The sequence below is a fragment of the Plasmodium vivax genome, chromosome 8 (genome assembly GCF_000002415.2).
Source record: "Plasmodium vivax chromosome 8, whole genome shotgun sequence".
In the NCBI taxonomy this organism is placed as follows: Eukaryota; Apicomplexa; class Aconoidasida; order Haemosporida; family Plasmodiidae; genus Plasmodium; species Plasmodium vivax.
In genome coordinates this window covers 130,828-146,942 of record NC_009913.1, presented here as the reverse complement: position 1 = coordinate 146,942, position 16,115 = coordinate 130,828, and the positions used below count along the sequence as shown (strand labels likewise).

The window sequence follows — 16,115 nt, the reverse complement described above, 5'->3', positions numbered from 1 at the left end:
AAGCTGCATACATATAAGGTTAAGCACACGCTCCTGCATTTGTTGGCAGTTTTTTTACGTTTCCACCACCTTGGTTTAGGGTCACATAAATATGTATGCATCTCTGCTGAGAAAAACGCATGTTCTCCCAATTCCCCCCCTTTTTTTTTTCGCTTTAAAAATTGATGTTGATCAGTTTAGCCATATTTTTGAAGAACATTTTTGAATCCCATCCTGCTTAAAAAATGGAAACCAAATTTAAGATTTACACCCGCGGGCTGGGGAAAATTGCGCCTTTAAAATAGGAAGAAGGTTGCCGTTCCATTTTCGCTCATTGATGCGACTGCGCATGTACGTGCGTTCCCTTCATGTAAAACTTATTTTAAGAAAAGAGAAAACAAATGTGGCGTTTGTTCTTCGGAGGTGAGCAGCACCTGTGCCAACATATATTTTTTGTGAGCGAAAAGGGGAAAATAACGCTTTGATCTTTTCCTATTTGCGTGCGAGCCATGACGCGGGTCCCATCACCACATGGGTTTCCACACGGGTTTCCACACGGGTTTCCACACGGGTTTCCACACGGGGGGACCCACTTTTAACGTTCCCAATTTGAACGACCCTTTTTGGTAAATTAAAAGGCAGAAGAGAACACATGAGGGAGGTATTCTTCATTTTTTGACTCCATCACCATCTGCTTCGTATTTGTGTTGATAAGCGGCAAGCGCATATACGAAGCAGTTTCTGCGGTTGATTTTATGTGGTGTAAAGAGGGGTGCAGGAAACACGGTGAGCATGCAAAACGGTCGAACGGTTAAAGGTGGAGGAGGGCATTTGTTCCACGGTTAGCATGGCTCATGGGACATACCTTATGCGCACAAATGTATGTATTTATATTTGTTACATAGGTTGCGTGCGGAGAAATGAATGAAAATCTTTTCGAGGGGTTCCAACTTGGTCACACTTCAGAGCCACGTTAAGGCTTTAGGCTATGTTACTTTATAGGGAGTTATTATGGCCACGGGTAAAAACGCAGTAATGCTGCGCAGCTTAACGAATAGGGCAAGCATTAAGAGCGCTAGCAGAGAACGTGGGTACACAAACATTACAGATAAAACTGTTGCAACAATTTGTTATTCATTGGGCAAACGTTTTTATCGAAACGGTTAAATGTTTAGGCCTTTTCCTGTCACTTGATGGAGCAGTGCATATCGTTTTTTTTTGGCGCCTCTTATGTGTATTTTTTTTTTTGATTAACATGTTTATTCAGTTGCCTGCATTTTCCTGTCCTCCATGTCAGGTATAAAATTGGGGGGAGAAGAATTAAAAAGCTGCAGGATTGATGTGCCTGTTTGGGGGAATGCCAATATGGTACATATTTCAGAGGGCCATAATGAGATGATCTCAAAAAAGCCCCTAAAAAAGGCAACTACGGAAGGGGCAGGAAATTAAAGTAAGTACGTTGTGTCACCCTAAAATGGTAGAAGGGGAAAAAATTTACTTCTTTATTTTTTACAACATGGCTGCATAATGGTACCCCTCTTTTTTTGTATCTTCTTCTTTCTGGTGCACTTATGGGAAGCTGGTTAGCCCATTTGTGCGCCCTCAATATGGCCAATAGCTCAGTAGACCGCATTATACCGCAGTAGTTTTACACTCCATGTGGGGTCGGACAGTTTTGCGGGTCAATGGTTGCAGTGCCAGTTGGACATGTCCTACAAAATGGCTACGCTGTTTCACTTTTTATGGGAAAAATTTTAAAAGCGTTATTTGCTCAAACAAGGGAGGACAACAAAGTGTTTTTTTTTTTAAAAAAATTATTTATTAAGAATTAAAAAGAACGGAAGAAAAATCTTTTTTTCTTGGCATGCCAAATGTGCTTTCCACATTATCGACATTTAAACATTTAATCATTTGGGGATGAACAAAAGGGGCATAAATTAACAATTGTTAATCGTGCGATGAATAACATCACCCAGGGGAATTAATTCCTGCCAAAAAAAAGAAGTAAATGGCATGGATGGTTAAAAGGGGTGTTTTTCCAGGGAGGCATATAACGCATGTTTTTACCGCCTCTGGACATGGGTTACGCATATTTCCATTTTTTTTTTTTTTTTTTTTTTTGCCGAGGTGTGGTGCGCTTTCCTGAGGTGATTTCTCCCCCGTTTGGTTATTCCCACCTGCGGGTAGCTATGCATTTTGGGGGGTACAACATTTTAAAAAGAAAAAGGAACGATGTGATACAAAGAGTGAATACCCTGCATGGGGAAAACGCACCTTCATGTGAGTTATTTAATTGTGTTGTTTGGTGTGAGTGAAAAGGGAAAGAAAGCCCATTTATTTAACTCTTTTCTTCACCTCACAGCGCAGTTGCGATTATGCTGAACAGCGCGATGATGAGCACCCAACTGAGAAGACGTGCTACGGCGTAGCCAATGCATACCTTCAAAGAGCTGTTATATTTATACTTCTTATCGCAAATACATGCGAGTTCTCCTTTTTTTGTCGAGTTATTGCATATCCCGTAGTCGCAGTTTATGTTATTGAGGGTGCACATTGTTATGTGGGAAACGTCGAAGATAGCTTTTTCTATTTTTTCCCCATTTTTATCTACACATGTACATTCTGGTGGGTCTGAATTGACGAAACATTCTATTCTGAGGCAGATGTTCTCTGCTGAGTTGCTTTCCCTCCTTTGGCACTCCCCCTGTTTATTTCTTACGTGATTTATTGGACACTCATCGGTGAACGCATTGCTTAGGTTTCTATTTTCGTGGTTATTTTGGCTTCCTTGCGCGTGGTGAGAATGTGTTTCGCTGTCGTCATCGTGGTTGTCGTTAACTCTCTGTGTATGGTCCCCCTTTTTGTGATCGTCATTTATTTTGTTTCCGTTCGAGTCGCTCTCATATGTTACATGGCGCGGTTGGTCCATGACCGCCTCAGTTGATCGAGTTGACTCAGTTGACCGAGTTGACTCAGTTGACTGATTTGACTCAGTTGACTGATTTGCCTGCCTTGACTGACTCGCTTGGCTCGCCCCTCCGTTCACCCCATCTTGATGCCTTACGCACGCACTCACTCTTTTGTCGAAATAATGGTTCTCCTCGCAGGAGCAGAGGGGTTCTCCATCCATGCGCCGTGTGCAAATCCCACTGTTGCAGATGAAGTTTTTACATTTATCGGCATTTAAGGCGTGTTCGTCGTCTACTTCATATTTTAGAACACACTTGCAATCACCGAAGGGGTACGCAGCGTTTTGGGTTCTTTGCCCTGGGGTTAATTCGGTATTTATTTTTTCCGTTTCGCTACTTTCCATCTCTTTGATGCAGCACATGCATTTCATTTTTTCATTTATCTGCACTTCTTTGTTGCATTTTTCTTTTTCCCCAACATTTTCGTTAAGTGGTAGAGTTAAATTTAAGAAGTCTTCTTCTGGGACGGCTTCTATGCCCAGACTTTGGAACACATAATTTATGAGGTACTCACATTTGTTTTTGTTTTTACACAAGAGAGCATTTTGCTCATCGATTTTTTCGAGAGAGTGAATTATTTCGCACTGCTGATTTATGTAGTAGCTGTAGTTGTTGCACCTTTCCTGGTTGAGGCTGCCAACGTGCAGTTGCCTGCCATTCGGTTCGTACGTAATTTCAAAATCTGCATCTTTTATTGATTACGGATTTGCCGCCTTGGCGTTGTGGGGCGGTAAGGAAAGAGCTAAGCGGATTATTAAGAGGAAAAGCAGAGTGGCAGACATTTACAAAAAAGGGGGGCAAAATGGAGGTTGCGGCAGAACGGGGGTAGCATCAAAACGGAGGTAGTATCAAAATGGAGGTAGTGTCAAAACGGGAAAATGTTCCTTTCTCTGTGCATATATAGCATGGACGCGGAGGTGGGGAGAAATTACAAAGAAAAAAAAATGCTGTGAGGGACAAAAGGACTGAAACTATTCTTTTAAGCATTGTAGCACTAACCTGTCGTTTTCCACAAATCTGGTGCGCATACCGGAAATAGGAACAGGGACACCACAGCGATGCGGAACTAGGCGGTTAAAAATGGAGAAAAAAATAGCAAATGTGGTGAGCTGAACAAGTGGCTAATATAGGTAGCGAAAAAAAAAAAAAAAAAAAAAAAAAGCCAAAATAAACAGCCAAAATGCAGACGAGGAAAGCTAATATTGTTTCTGTCTAGCTATTTTTTTTTTTTTTTTTTTTTTTTTTTAAAGCCTCAATTTATATGAACCACAGAACGACTGAAACGATTCCATACATAAAAGTGATGGTCATCTCTGACACTTCGCGCGAAATTAAGCAGAGGGGAGTGTCAAAATGTACGTATAGACGGGCCAAGGGTAAAAATGCCACTCTCTTTCAAAGTGCATAAAAGCGTACATAAAAGCGCACGTAAAAGCGCACGTAAAAGCATCGCCAAAGTGACTGCGAAGGGTAGTAAAAATAAACAAATGATCCAGTTGAAAATTACAAAATCAGTAGCTACATGGTTTGGTTTTACCTTTTCCTTTGTTCATAAATGTTTATACGCTTTACCCTTATATGTACATATTTACCGCTGCACAACTGCTGGAAGGCCACTAAAGGAGAGACATTCCCCCCCCGGTGGTATGTTTTGCCCCATTTTGCATACATCACCGTACCGTGCTTTTTTGTTTCCTTGTCGTTTTTATGTTGTGTCTTTTGTTTCGAAATGTCGTGACGGCATTTCTCAAAAAAGTAGCATTTCGAAGCGCTTTTAACGATATAGCGTGCTGCTATTTTAGCCATGATGATTTATTTATTTATTTTATTTTTTTTCTTCATTTTTATCATTCGTTTTTAAGCACGTTCATTACTTTTGCAAATATTCTGCATTTCCAGTGTGGCGCCCTTTTTGCAGTTACGCGGTGGTTTTATGCATAACGGGAGGGAAGCAAAATATTAGCAAAATTTTCACGTTGACGGATGCAGCAACGTTAAATGGCATGCTATTGTAGGCACATTGTCGCAGTTGTGCTTTTTTTTTTTTTTTTTTTTTTTGTGGCAGTAAAGATTTTAAAGTTTTATTTTTTTATCTATCCATTCATCCATGTGCCTTTTTTTTGTGAAGCAGATGATGGTCGCCTTGCAGTCGAAGCTGGGCTTCCTTTTGCTTCCATTTATGGAGTATGCCCCACCTGGTACGTACCCCTGGTGAGCAAACCCGTGTCACCCATTTTGCATTCCGCGCCTGCCGCCTTTTGATGACCTACTCTTTTGTTAAATGTTGCATTTCATGCTTTATTATTCGCCGGAGCTTACATATTTTACTTAGCTCATACACGAGTGGCGCATTAGATGAAGGCATTGACGCGAAATGGGAGTGAATAGTGCCCTTTCCGTACATGTAAAAATGCATATTGGCCATCTGCTTCCATTTGTGCTTCTAGGTTTTCTATTACATTTTGAAAGAGGCAAATGAGCCATGAGCGTGAGCTGTATGCCTCTGCAATTGAGTACAAAATTGAGCATATTTGAACACTTTTAATGTTGGCTCATTTTTCTTTAATTCGTGTATCCTGGGGAAGCTGAAACGTTTTTTTTAAGACCTCCCTTTCTGTTTTCGCTCGTGCGTAATTCTCCGCAGAGTTACACCGTTGGGCGGGGGAGCGACAAATCGCCATGCTTTCGCGCGTAAGTGCATAGTCACAGGGGTACAGAGGTACACAGGAACACTTATCGATGCAAGCGCCGAAAAGGAAACATGCTTCCCCCCCGCTGCGTCAAGATTTTCTTTTGAAGAAGAAAACGCAAGATGGTTTCTGCTCAGTGTTTGATTAAGATAATTTCAGGATTGGGGGTATCGTGATTGTGCATGCGCGTTCACATGTGAGATACACATGATTGTACATATGCCCGTACGAGTGAGGCGAATGTGCTCGAAGCAATGCACTCGCTCACGCGCTCAAGCACATACACATATATGCAATGGCACAGCAATGATCGATCGAACATTCGAAGGTTCAAATGCTTCGCACTGAGTTTAACAAGGTAACGTGAGCTTTTCGCGCACGCCCACCCCCTCCAAAAGTTGTTCCCCTGTAGCAAGCACATATGTAAATGCAAGTGGAAGAAGTAAAAGAAATTATCAACAGTACGATGGCTCAAGGAAAGGCACGAATGAAGCATCGCCATTTATGAAAATAATCAGTATAAAGGATGTTGGATAGTGTTTGTGGTCAATCAGAGGAAGAGCGGAGAAATATGAGCAATGGAGAGAAGGTATAGCTCATTTTACGGAGGGCTGGGTTTTAAATCATTCTCCCCTGCATTAGCGCGGGTCAGCTCGATCATTAGCGCAATTCATTGACACAATTATGCAACATTAATCAGTACAAAAAGTTCTATGATGACAGAACGGCGAACTGAAAAGTAGTGTAAAAAATGAGGGCAAAGGGTTTTATTTGGCACGCGCATTTTTTCCCTTGATATGGGGATAACACTTTGAGCATTTTTCATTACGTTCGAATATTTTGCTTACATTTGTTTAAAAAAATTCCTTTATATGTAAATGAATGTGGTTAATTCATACCTTTTTTTTTTTTTTTTTTACTCTTCTCTTTGGTTTATTTTATTCAAAATTTTTTCCTTATATGAATTTTTTCCCGTGTGTTATGTTCCGCGTGTAATTTTATAAAGTGGGTTTTGCGGCAAAAATTCATTTATACCTTTTTTTTTTTTTTTTCTCTCCCCGCCTGCAACGCTTATACAACATTTCGCGAAAATTGTTCCTACGCAGATACGAAGAACAGAAGTCATTTTTACACAAGGGTGTTAAAGAGGAAGTTACAAAACGTGCCGAGTAACCTTATGGAAAATACTATTAAATGCGGGATGTTTGCCCAACCTTGGAATATAAAGGGATAAAAGGAAAAGGAAATTTTTTTTATTTTTTGCAGGCAAAGGAATATATAGTCAATTTTTGGATAGGCACTGGCACTGACAGGCACTGACTGACCCAGGAAGAAGTTTTATTAGGACCAACTCGTGTCAATAGGAAATTTACTAAGAAGGTCGAATGGTGATCTGGAATAAATGACCAATTGTGGGACATTTTCATATCTCTGGGGGAGGAAAATGGGAAGAAAAGTTAAAGAAATGAAAAAAAAGTTTTAAAAAATTGAATTTGCCGTGAAGAAATTCCTAGCAATTTTAAAGGCTTCAAAATTTTATACGAAAATTTTGGTAAGGAATATTTTACCCAAGTGTAAAGGCTCATGAATTTATAGTGACAATTTTCTGTACATAACACAGTACGAGGGATTAGTACATTTTGTGCGCCTGTTTTACCCCCCCGCGGATGATATAATTTTCCAGTCCTGATAGGGGATAATATATTTTTCCGAATTTATTATACAAGGGTTTAATCGTTTTTTGCTGCCTATAATAAGAAGGGATGATTTCTTGTTGCCCCTATAATAGCAGGGGATGATTTTTTTTTTTTTTTTAATTTTGTAGGCAGAGGGATTTACTGTTAATTTTCGTTTGATGCTGAACAGGAAGACGTTTTATCAGGACCAACTCGTGCCAATAGGAAATTTACTAAGAAGGTCGAATGGTGATCTGGAATAAACGTCCAATTGTGGGACATTTTCATATCTCTGGGGGAGGAAAATGGGAAGAAAAGTTAAAGAAATGAAAAAAAAAGTTTTAAAAAATTGAATTTGCCGTGAATGGAGCTTATGCTTTGGAAGCGGCCAATCCTCGGAAGTGAATTATGCCTTAGAGGCGGTAATGCCTTCTTCCTACACCCAATTGGTGCTTTAAGATTTCGCATTGCTTCCTCCAAGCAATAAAATGTATCTGTGTGTCGGGGTCGGAATGGAATATATATATAAATATATATATGTATATATGAACGTTTTAGCACCCAGCAGATAGGTTAAAGTGCTTATGCCCATATATGTGGGCTGGAGGAAACACGTCAGAAAGTGTAGGAGGCAAATAAAAAAAGGAACGGAAAGGAATGATTTTACTTAAGGCACATCGGGTTGTGCAGACCGCGAATATAGTTTTTATATATGTGGCAATTACACCAGCGTGATTATTTTGCCTCCCTCGTGTGTTTTCCCCTTAAGTGGAGTAGCAGCGAGAGAATGCAGTAGTGATTGCGCGGGTTGTATATTTGTACCATATATAAGGGAAACTGTATGCAGGAAAAACAGTACCGCTCTTCCTCCTGCGCGCCCATTCCACAAGTAGTCCCCCGAGCACGCAGTGAACTGTTATATAATTACATTAGGTTATTTCCGTTGACCCTAATTAATATATAGCGTGGCCGTTTTTTCCCATTAAAGGGCTGCTGCGGGAGGGTCCATGCCAATTATATGCTGGGCTGTGTAATATTACCTTGTGAGAATCATTTGCAGGTCGTTTAGCGTACCATAGGAGTATAAGCATATGAATGTATGTACTTATGGACGATACGCGTGGAGGAGCGCAATGCCCACTCTTCGTTCTTAAGCCGTTATTGTAGCGCTCTTTTTTTGAGGCGCTTGTCAATTCGGAAGAAAGGATAAAGGAGTCATATGTTCCCTAGCGGGGTGCGTTATGCGAGCATATATATATACCTATATATATAGAGTATTATGCATGTCCGCATAACGCACAGATGATAGTGCTCGTCGGTGAGCACTCATCATAATCTGAAACATAAATAAAAATCAATTTTTTGCATATATTAAATCGTGGCACCTTTGGTGCGTGTATGTTATAGTGTATATAGATACTAATTTTGGACGAGCACGGGGTCGGCACATTGTGAGCAGAAGTAATATGAGCATATCCGCAGGTGTATATTTTAAATTATACCCCTACGTGTAGAGCACATATGGCTATGCTCGCTTTGTGGCGTGTATTCCCCAGGTGTGAAGTTCAAAATTATCACAGCCTTAACGATGGATGTCTTGGTTCCTACAGCGATGAAGGCCGTAGCAAAATACGATAGGCAATGAAGCTTGCATGTATGTCTCTGCGAATCATCATCAGAATGCTGAATGTAAACTACACTCCAAGAGGTCTCTTTACCCAAAGGGGCCTCACCAATTGGCAGTACTTCTATTATTTTTAAGAAATTTATTTATAAATTTCGCCTACTGCAGTATGGATTCACGGCAACAGCGCGAAATGAAGCTCTTCCTAAGTGTATATATATATATACATTTGGGGGGGCGGATGGCACTGGAAACGAGGGAGGATCTCTACATTTGCCCATAAACGATCGGATAGATTTCGAGACGCTAAAAATGTTCCTTGTTACAGAGCATGATAGAAACCTCACTTGATGAGTCTTCATGTTGCGGTTCAATATTGGATACCACTTGTAGAGATATACACGTGCGGAATTTATTTCAGTACGTAAGAATCAACAGTAGGCTTTTACCCCAAAGGAGGGGAAGCATGTATGCCTTGCGATAATATTTATCGTAAAGGTGTATGTGTATTCCCCTTCTTTCGTATTAACCGAAGAGTATTTCCTTCGTGTGCCGTGAGTTGGCCACAAAATAGTCCGCGGATCGGTGAGTTATAAGTACATGCTGCGTTTTATACGTATGTATGTCCCTTATGCGAGCCGCTTCCTTCGGGCTATGAATTTTTCTTAGCTGCATACCCAATACTTCGGTATATAAAGTGGGGACAACCAGTTAAAAAAAATTCATCATGGAGGACGAGGATGTTAAGATGTTGAAGTGATACTTGCCCGCGGGTTTGCATTTTTATTCAGGTGTGTTTTACTCTTGAATAGAGAAGTATCTCTGTACGTAGGGGTAGTAAATATGAATGTATATACATGGACACTCATGTATATATCTCTCTTTTACAGTGTATTATTTTAGGGTCTAACCATTTTCCCTTCCCATGACATAGGTTTTGCGGGTGGGTATTTGTAGCAGCCCGCGTTGCACTACCTATAAAACATATTTCAGTATTGAATGTCAAAGAACATAATAGAAGGGCGGATCCGCCGAATGGATAACGATTAAGCGGAAGAGAAGAAAATAACAATGATTCCTTTAGTAGCGTCTCGTGAACAAGGAAGAGCTCAAAAGGAAAATCCCTCAGTTTTGTGCAAACTTACTTTGGGAATTGTCATGTTGAGTAAACATTCCAATTAATGCCTTAGCATTCAAGCGAAGTGAGCAGGAAAGCTCTCCCTAAGAGGGTGAAAGGCCCGTAGCTTGTTGCTTTCGCTTTCAATTTTTTGGAAGTTCACTTATAGAGTCGTGTTCTTTAAGATTGGAGCACTAATATGTGTGACTTTGCATACATTTTTCACATAAAGCTAAATATGTGTAGGAGACCGATAGCAAACAAGTACCGTGAGGGAAAGATGAAATAGTACTCAGGAATGAGCCATTAAATAGTACCTGAAATCGTTAAGGTGGAACGGATTAAGAGAGGAAATGTAGTAAAGAGGGGAAATTATTCTTCGGAATTTGTTTTTCCTCTTTATTATAAAAAGGATTATCAGTGAATCGGGATAGAAAAAGGGGGCCATATATGTTTCTTTTTTTTATATATGAGGACCGTTACACAACAGGATTGTGATTCTTTGCCTTTGAGTGTTGTCTCTAGGTTTTCGGATTTAGGTTAAGGCAACATGAAGGTTTCTTGGTTTTCCCCCCAGGGAAAATTGCATAAATCCTATTTACTGAGGAAGTATAATTTAAATCGTAGAAAAAGGAACAAGTATCTTCTTCCTTTTTTTACCATTTAAGATAATCCTAACATTTTTATGTGAAACTTTCTTAACCCACCCGTTTTGAGACACGGACCAAGGAGTCTATCAAATATGCGAGTGTATATGGTTAGGCTAAACTGTGAGATAACTTTTTTTTATACGCGACGGTATATATTACATATATATGTAATTTGTAGCATGAGGGGGGACTTTATCGTATTTTCTCCTGGGCATACAATACCGATGGGGTGAATATACGCCTTATTGAGTATGAGCATATTTGATAGGACCCGAAAGGCTTTGAACTAGGCGTGGTGAGACTGAAGTCAGTCGAAAGGCTGATGGAGGGTCGAACTGAAATCGATGTAAGAATCGTTCACTTCAACTGCGTTTAGGGGTGAAAGACCATACGAAAAGCCTAATAGCTGGTTATTTTCGAAGGATCTCTCAAGATCGCTGGAGTTTGTGCAGCATACATACGGCAGTTATTCGGATGCAAAGGCGAGTATTTTGTAAGCCCTGATATGCAATTGCGTATACAGGAGCGTTACAATGTGTGATACTTATGGCATGAGACCAATGGATCGCATTCGGTTGCGGGTGTTGCTTCGCTAGTTGGGGTTGTTACTTCTTTATGGGGAACGCTCCGCTAGCGGGTGGCGATTCGTTTGCTGGGGCGACTTCTCTCTCGATTTTCCTTAATTTTGTACACTGAGGAAAATGTGAACCTAGTTTGAGACTATGTTGTACGTCATCCCTTTTTAGGCGCCTTCTCTGAATTAAATGATAACTCCAAGTGGACCATTTCCGGTGAGAGGAAATGGCTGTGAGGGTTCAACCTAACGCCTGGATAAGGTGCCTAAATATTCGCTCATTAGATCCAATTAAAGAAAAGGTGTTGGTTCGTACTGACAGCAGGACGGTGCTCACAGAAGTCGAGATCCGCTAAGGAGTGTGTGGCAACTCACCTGCCGAATGAACTTGCCCTGAAAATGGATGGCGCTAAAGCGGATTACCGATACCGGGCCATAAAAGGAGCGAAATGGGAACCTCTTCTTTTTTCATTTCGTAATAACCCTTTTATGAGTAGAAAATCGTGGGGTTTTGTGTCGAAGCGAAATACGTGAGTTTTCGTGGAACATCTCCCTAGTGCAGATCTTGGTGGAAGTAGCAAATATTCAAATGAGAACTTTGAAGACTGAAGTGGAGAAGGGTTTTTTGCCAACTGTGTTTGTGCAAAAGTTAGCCGCTCCTAAGAGGCAACCGAAGGGTTTGAAAAGCGGCTGGGGAAAAGGGACTGCACAAGTGAGCGTATGCATATGTGAAATGCATTATATGTATGACGCATTGTGTATATGAACATATTGTGCAATCCCTTTTTCCCGGCCTACTCGAAAGGGAAACAGGTTAACATTCCTGTGCCATACGAATGGTATGTAAAACATATGTTCAGGGTTTTTTCCCGGAAAAAGCAGAAAGGTGGTAACACAAATAGCAAATGAACTCCTTAACATAGGCCTTACATTCGAGGTGCGTTATCTTTGCACTTAACTTGGCGGCAAACCTCTGAGGAGCAATTCACTTGGCGAAGAGGTATGCCGAACCTGCATATCGGGGGAAAGGTGCGCATTGGGGAAACTTCGGTTCTTTCCAATATGCAGTTCTCCTCCGACCCTTGTAGTAATAGTAATTCTTTTTTACGGAATTATTCGAAAGCGTAAGGACTATCCTTGAAAAAAGGAGGGAACAAGTAAATTTTGAAAATGGGGGAGAAATTCCTGTTCCAGCGGGGAGTCTTCACCCCCTTTATTTTCATATAAGCTGAATACCATTGTTGTGCGTACCGAATAACCGCATCAGGTCTCCAAGGTTAGCAGCCTCTGGTTAAATAGAACAATGTAAGTAAGGGAAGTGAGACAAATTGGATCCGTAACTTCGGGATAAGGATATGGCTCTGATGATGCTAAGTGGAGATCATAATGGGGTGGTTAGTTATCATATAGGTCTGGGGGGATCAAGCGGGTATGCAAATAATAAGGCTGCTACGGATGATTTTTCATCTGTTCATTCTTTTTTTTTTGTGTGCTCGTTTAATTCACCCATAACTATAGATTTCTTTCCCCCCTTCTTCCGTACTGCGAGAAAGTTATGGTATTTTTCCTACTTAAGAGCACTGCTTCAGCGTGCCTTAAATGGGGGCATGCCGTGACTGACTTGTGTACATATACAGCATCGAATCAGAACTGAAACGGACAAGAGGAATTTGACTGTTTACGACATAACACTGTGAGCGCCCTCAGAGAGTAGGTATAAATACCTTATCGTATAACGTATATACGCATATGCTTATTGTATGTACTCCTTTGGAGCACCCTTGACGCAGTGTGATTTCTGCCCAGTGCTTTTGAATAACAGAGTGACTGTAATTCGATAAATGCGCAGGCAAATGGCGGAAGTAGTTGCTACAGCTTCTGATATTTAGCCAAGTGTTCCATCATTATGCGTGCCTCCTGATTCTTGCCAAAGGGCATATATAGTACTTTTATGCTGCCTATGGCTTGTGAGCCGGGTGTTCTATCTGGTCCTCCAGGCCTTATGTGGTGTAATGTATTTTTTATCCCCCAAGGTTGAGATGACGGCCTGGTACTTTTAATAATCGAAGGGCACTTAGAGTAGATAAACAAAATTCCTGCTGTCCCTACTTGCAATCTAGCGAAACCACAACCAAGGGATATACAGGCTTGGTTAAATCAGTTGGGTCATAGAAGACCCTATTTAACTCGACTCCAGGTAGGCTCTGTAGAACGGCTTCCGATTGTGTAGCATAAGTGGGAGCGGAATTCTGAAAGAAGGGTTCCGCGCAAGTGAAATACCACTCCATCCAAAGTCCTTTTACTTATCCGTTAGTGTGGGGAAAAAGGGGCACACGTGCGTATGTGGATATGCACATACTTACGTGCGTACTTATGTATGTACGTATGTATGTGCGTTCTTGCTGCGCATGTATGCTCCTCCCCTTAATAGCACTACGCGGAGACACAGCCTAGTGGGGAGTTAACTTACAGTGCCGCTACGTTTGCCTTTCACCCTTTGTTTCGATGAAGGGCGGGGGTACAATGTGCGAATGCAGTTAGCAGACTCAAAGAGAACAGAAATCTCTTGGGGACTTTGCAATATAAGAAATGCCTGCTAAGGTGGTACTCCTTTTGGGGAGTTTGTATGGCCTGTAATTATCACCTTATTCCTGCGAAAAAGTCATGGGGGTATGCGCGCGCATACGTAAGTGAAAATGTACGTATGTACGTACATACGTGCATATGTACGCTTTCACCTGCGTGTGCCCGCTCATGCCTTCCATACAATGTGCAGATAAGGGGCGATAGGAAAGGGTTATAATAGGGATAACTTTCTTGCGGCCGCCGAGCGACTTTTAGCGACGTAGCTTTTTGACCATTTTGTAATATCAGCATTTCCTATCATTGGGACGAAGAAGTCCCAAAGTGTCGGATTGTTCAACCGCTAACAGGGAACGTGTGCTGAGTGTTGGGGCAGTCATGAGACTCGCCCAGTTTTAAACCTACTGATGAAAATTGTTAAATCAAAAACGCATTGATAATGTGACGGTAATCCAACTGAGTACGAGAGGAAAAGTTGGTTCAGACATTTGGTACAGGAATTGGTTGACAAGCCAGAGTTCCGAAGCTACGTCTGTTGGATGATATATATATAATGGCTGAATACATCTCAAGCCAGAATCCATGCTGGATAAACATTACTGTAAGCGTGTTCTGCATAATTTGGCTTTTCACATGTTTTGCTTTACTAAAGCAAAACTGGAAAAAGAATACATATGCTTCCTTACTTTTTGTAGGGTATATATGCATATTAGTAACCCATCCGCCAGAGTATTCTTCAAAGTTGGAAGAAGGGGGAGGGGGTAGCACTGCGTTACAGAGTTCGCCGCTATCTATGGTAGAAGCAGCTATGCTCAATTTTTTCCAAATTGTAGAGTGACATTAAGTTTCCTTTTGCAGTATGGTAGAATGGGGCGGTTTGTTGTTATACTCATCTCCCGTATTACTTTTTAAGATACGGGAGTGAGGGGAACACCGGGTTGTCCTTTTTTCCATTTTTCGGCCGCTTGAGCTCAAAATGCTATGTGCCTCCTTTTTCTTTGTGATGACCGAGAAGAATACTTTTTCACCGTAATTTTTATAATGCAGAATGCAATTAAAAAATGCCTGTAGACGACTTGAATTACCCCTGGTGCTGTAAACATGAAAGTAAATCTCATTTTACGATCTGTTGAGGCTCATCCAAGGGCTTTCATTTTTTACAACCAAGTATTACTAGCGCTCTTTTACTATTTGCGTGCATGCGCATATGTAAGTTCCTACGAACTGCATATCCACGCATAAAGTAATGCGCCCTACAATTTTAAGTAATCAACCTTTTGTTCTCAAGTGTTCCCTTCGCGGGGGTTCGCGGGAGTTAGCGGCCGTGTGGCGGCCGAGCCTGCGTGCGCGTGCGCTGCCCCTGTGCATGGTTCACTTAGCATGTGCTTAGCGCGTATCTGGCATGTACTTATACGTCTGTGGTATGTACTTAGTACGTATGTGGCATGTACTTAGTACGTATGTGGCATGCACTTAGTACGTATGTGGCATGCACTTAGTACGTATGTGGCATGCACTTAGTACGTATGTGGCATGCACTTAGTACGTATGTGGTATGTACTTAGTACGTATGTGGGCATATGGCCTTATATACGTGCCTGTATATTTCATATGTATCTATGTGCTTATGTATGTGCTTTTATAAGCGCTTATGTATATACCTTTTATGTGTGCTTATGTATATACTTTTATATGTGCTTATGTATATGTTTATGTACGTGCTTTTATAAGCGTTTATGTATATGCTTATATTTTATGTGCTTATGTATATGCTTATATTTTATGTGCTTATGTATATGCTTATATTTTATGTGCTTATGTACGTGTTTATGTATATGCTTATGTACGTGTTTATGTATATGCTTATGTACGTGTTTATGTATATGCTTTTTATATGTGCTTTCATAAGTGCTTTCATAAGTGCTTATGTATATGCTTATGTACGTGCTTTTATATGTGTTTTTATATGTGCTTATGTATATGCTTATGTACGTGCTTTTATATGTGTTTTTATATGTGCTTATGTATATGTTTATGTGTGTGCTCGTATGCACTTATGTACGTACGTGAATATATGGCCGTGTGCGAGCTTTCATTACTTATGAATAGCCGTACGCGTGTGCTTATTACTTATGTGTTTGGTTATATGGGCATATGACCATATATAGCCCTTAAGTATATGCGCTTTTATATGCACTGAAGTGTGGGTGTTTGTTTGTGGCGTTGCATGTGAACTTGCGTATTCATCTGCGG

At 40.9% G+C, this 16,115-nt stretch overlaps 1 protein-coding gene and 3 non-coding genes across 4 annotated transcripts, besides 24 other annotated features; 3 read left to right on the top strand and 1 right to left on the bottom strand.

Annotated features, from left to right (window-relative positions):
• Positions 1–2,335: 2,335 nt before the first annotated feature.
• On the bottom strand, positions 2,336–3,730 carry PVX_094310 (hypothetical protein, conserved; the record flags this gene model as incomplete). Its single annotated transcript, XM_001614282.1, has 2 exons — positions 2,336–3,599; positions 3,651–3,730. 2 exons carry the CDS (start codon positions 3,728–3,730, stop codon positions 2,336–2,338), a joined length of 1,344 nt encoding a protein of 447 aa, XP_001614332.1.
• Positions 2,349–2,412: a microsatellite.
• Positions 2,453–2,480: a microsatellite.
• Positions 2,686–2,746: a microsatellite.
• Positions 3,731–4,118: 388 nt separating the features above from the next.
• Positions 4,119–4,294: a microsatellite.
• Positions 4,295–4,297: 3 nt separating this feature from the next.
• Positions 4,298–4,484: a microsatellite.
• Positions 4,485–4,491: 7 nt separating this feature from the next.
• Positions 4,492–4,666: a microsatellite.
• Positions 4,667–4,888: 222 nt separating this feature from the next.
• Positions 4,889–4,991: a microsatellite.
• Positions 4,992–5,987: 996 nt separating this feature from the next.
• Positions 5,988–6,029: a microsatellite.
• A 206-nt stretch (positions 6,030–6,235) lies between these two features.
• Positions 6,236–6,255: a microsatellite.
• Positions 6,256–8,128: 1,873 nt separating this feature from the next.
• Positions 8,129–8,280: a microsatellite.
• Positions 8,281–8,886: 606 nt separating this feature from the next.
• PVX_094308 lies at positions 8,887–9,014 on the top strand (the record flags this gene model as incomplete). The annotated part of the gene is made up of 1 exon (XR_003001215.1): positions 8,887–9,014. It is a non-coding gene; the product is annotated as a 5.8S ribosomal RNA (ribosomal RNA).
• PVX_094307 lies at positions 9,015–9,939 on the top strand. The gene has a single exon (XR_003001214.1). It is a non-coding gene; the product is annotated as an internal transcribed spacer 2 (transcript).
• Positions 9,654–9,673: a microsatellite.
• Positions 9,924–10,080: a microsatellite.
• PVX_254313 lies at positions 9,940–15,021 on the top strand. The gene has a single exon (XR_003001233.1). It is a non-coding gene; the product is annotated as a large subunit 28S ribosomal RNA (ribosomal RNA).
• Positions 11,357–11,381: a microsatellite.
• Positions 11,817–11,837: a microsatellite.
• Positions 11,959–11,988: a microsatellite.
• Positions 12,614–12,644: a microsatellite.
• Positions 12,846–12,865: a microsatellite.
• Positions 13,879–13,907: a microsatellite.
• Positions 14,698–14,729: a microsatellite.
• A 354-nt stretch (positions 15,022–15,375) lies between the features above and the next one.
• Positions 15,376–15,446: a microsatellite.
• Positions 15,447–15,681: 235 nt separating this feature from the next.
• Positions 15,682–15,702: a microsatellite.
• A 164-nt stretch (positions 15,703–15,866) lies between these two features.
• Positions 15,867–15,892: a microsatellite.
• A 129-nt stretch (positions 15,893–16,021) lies between these two features.
• Positions 16,022–16,055: a microsatellite.
• A 56-nt stretch (positions 16,056–16,111) lies between these two features.
• Positions 16,112–16,115: part of a microsatellite that runs on past the window's edge.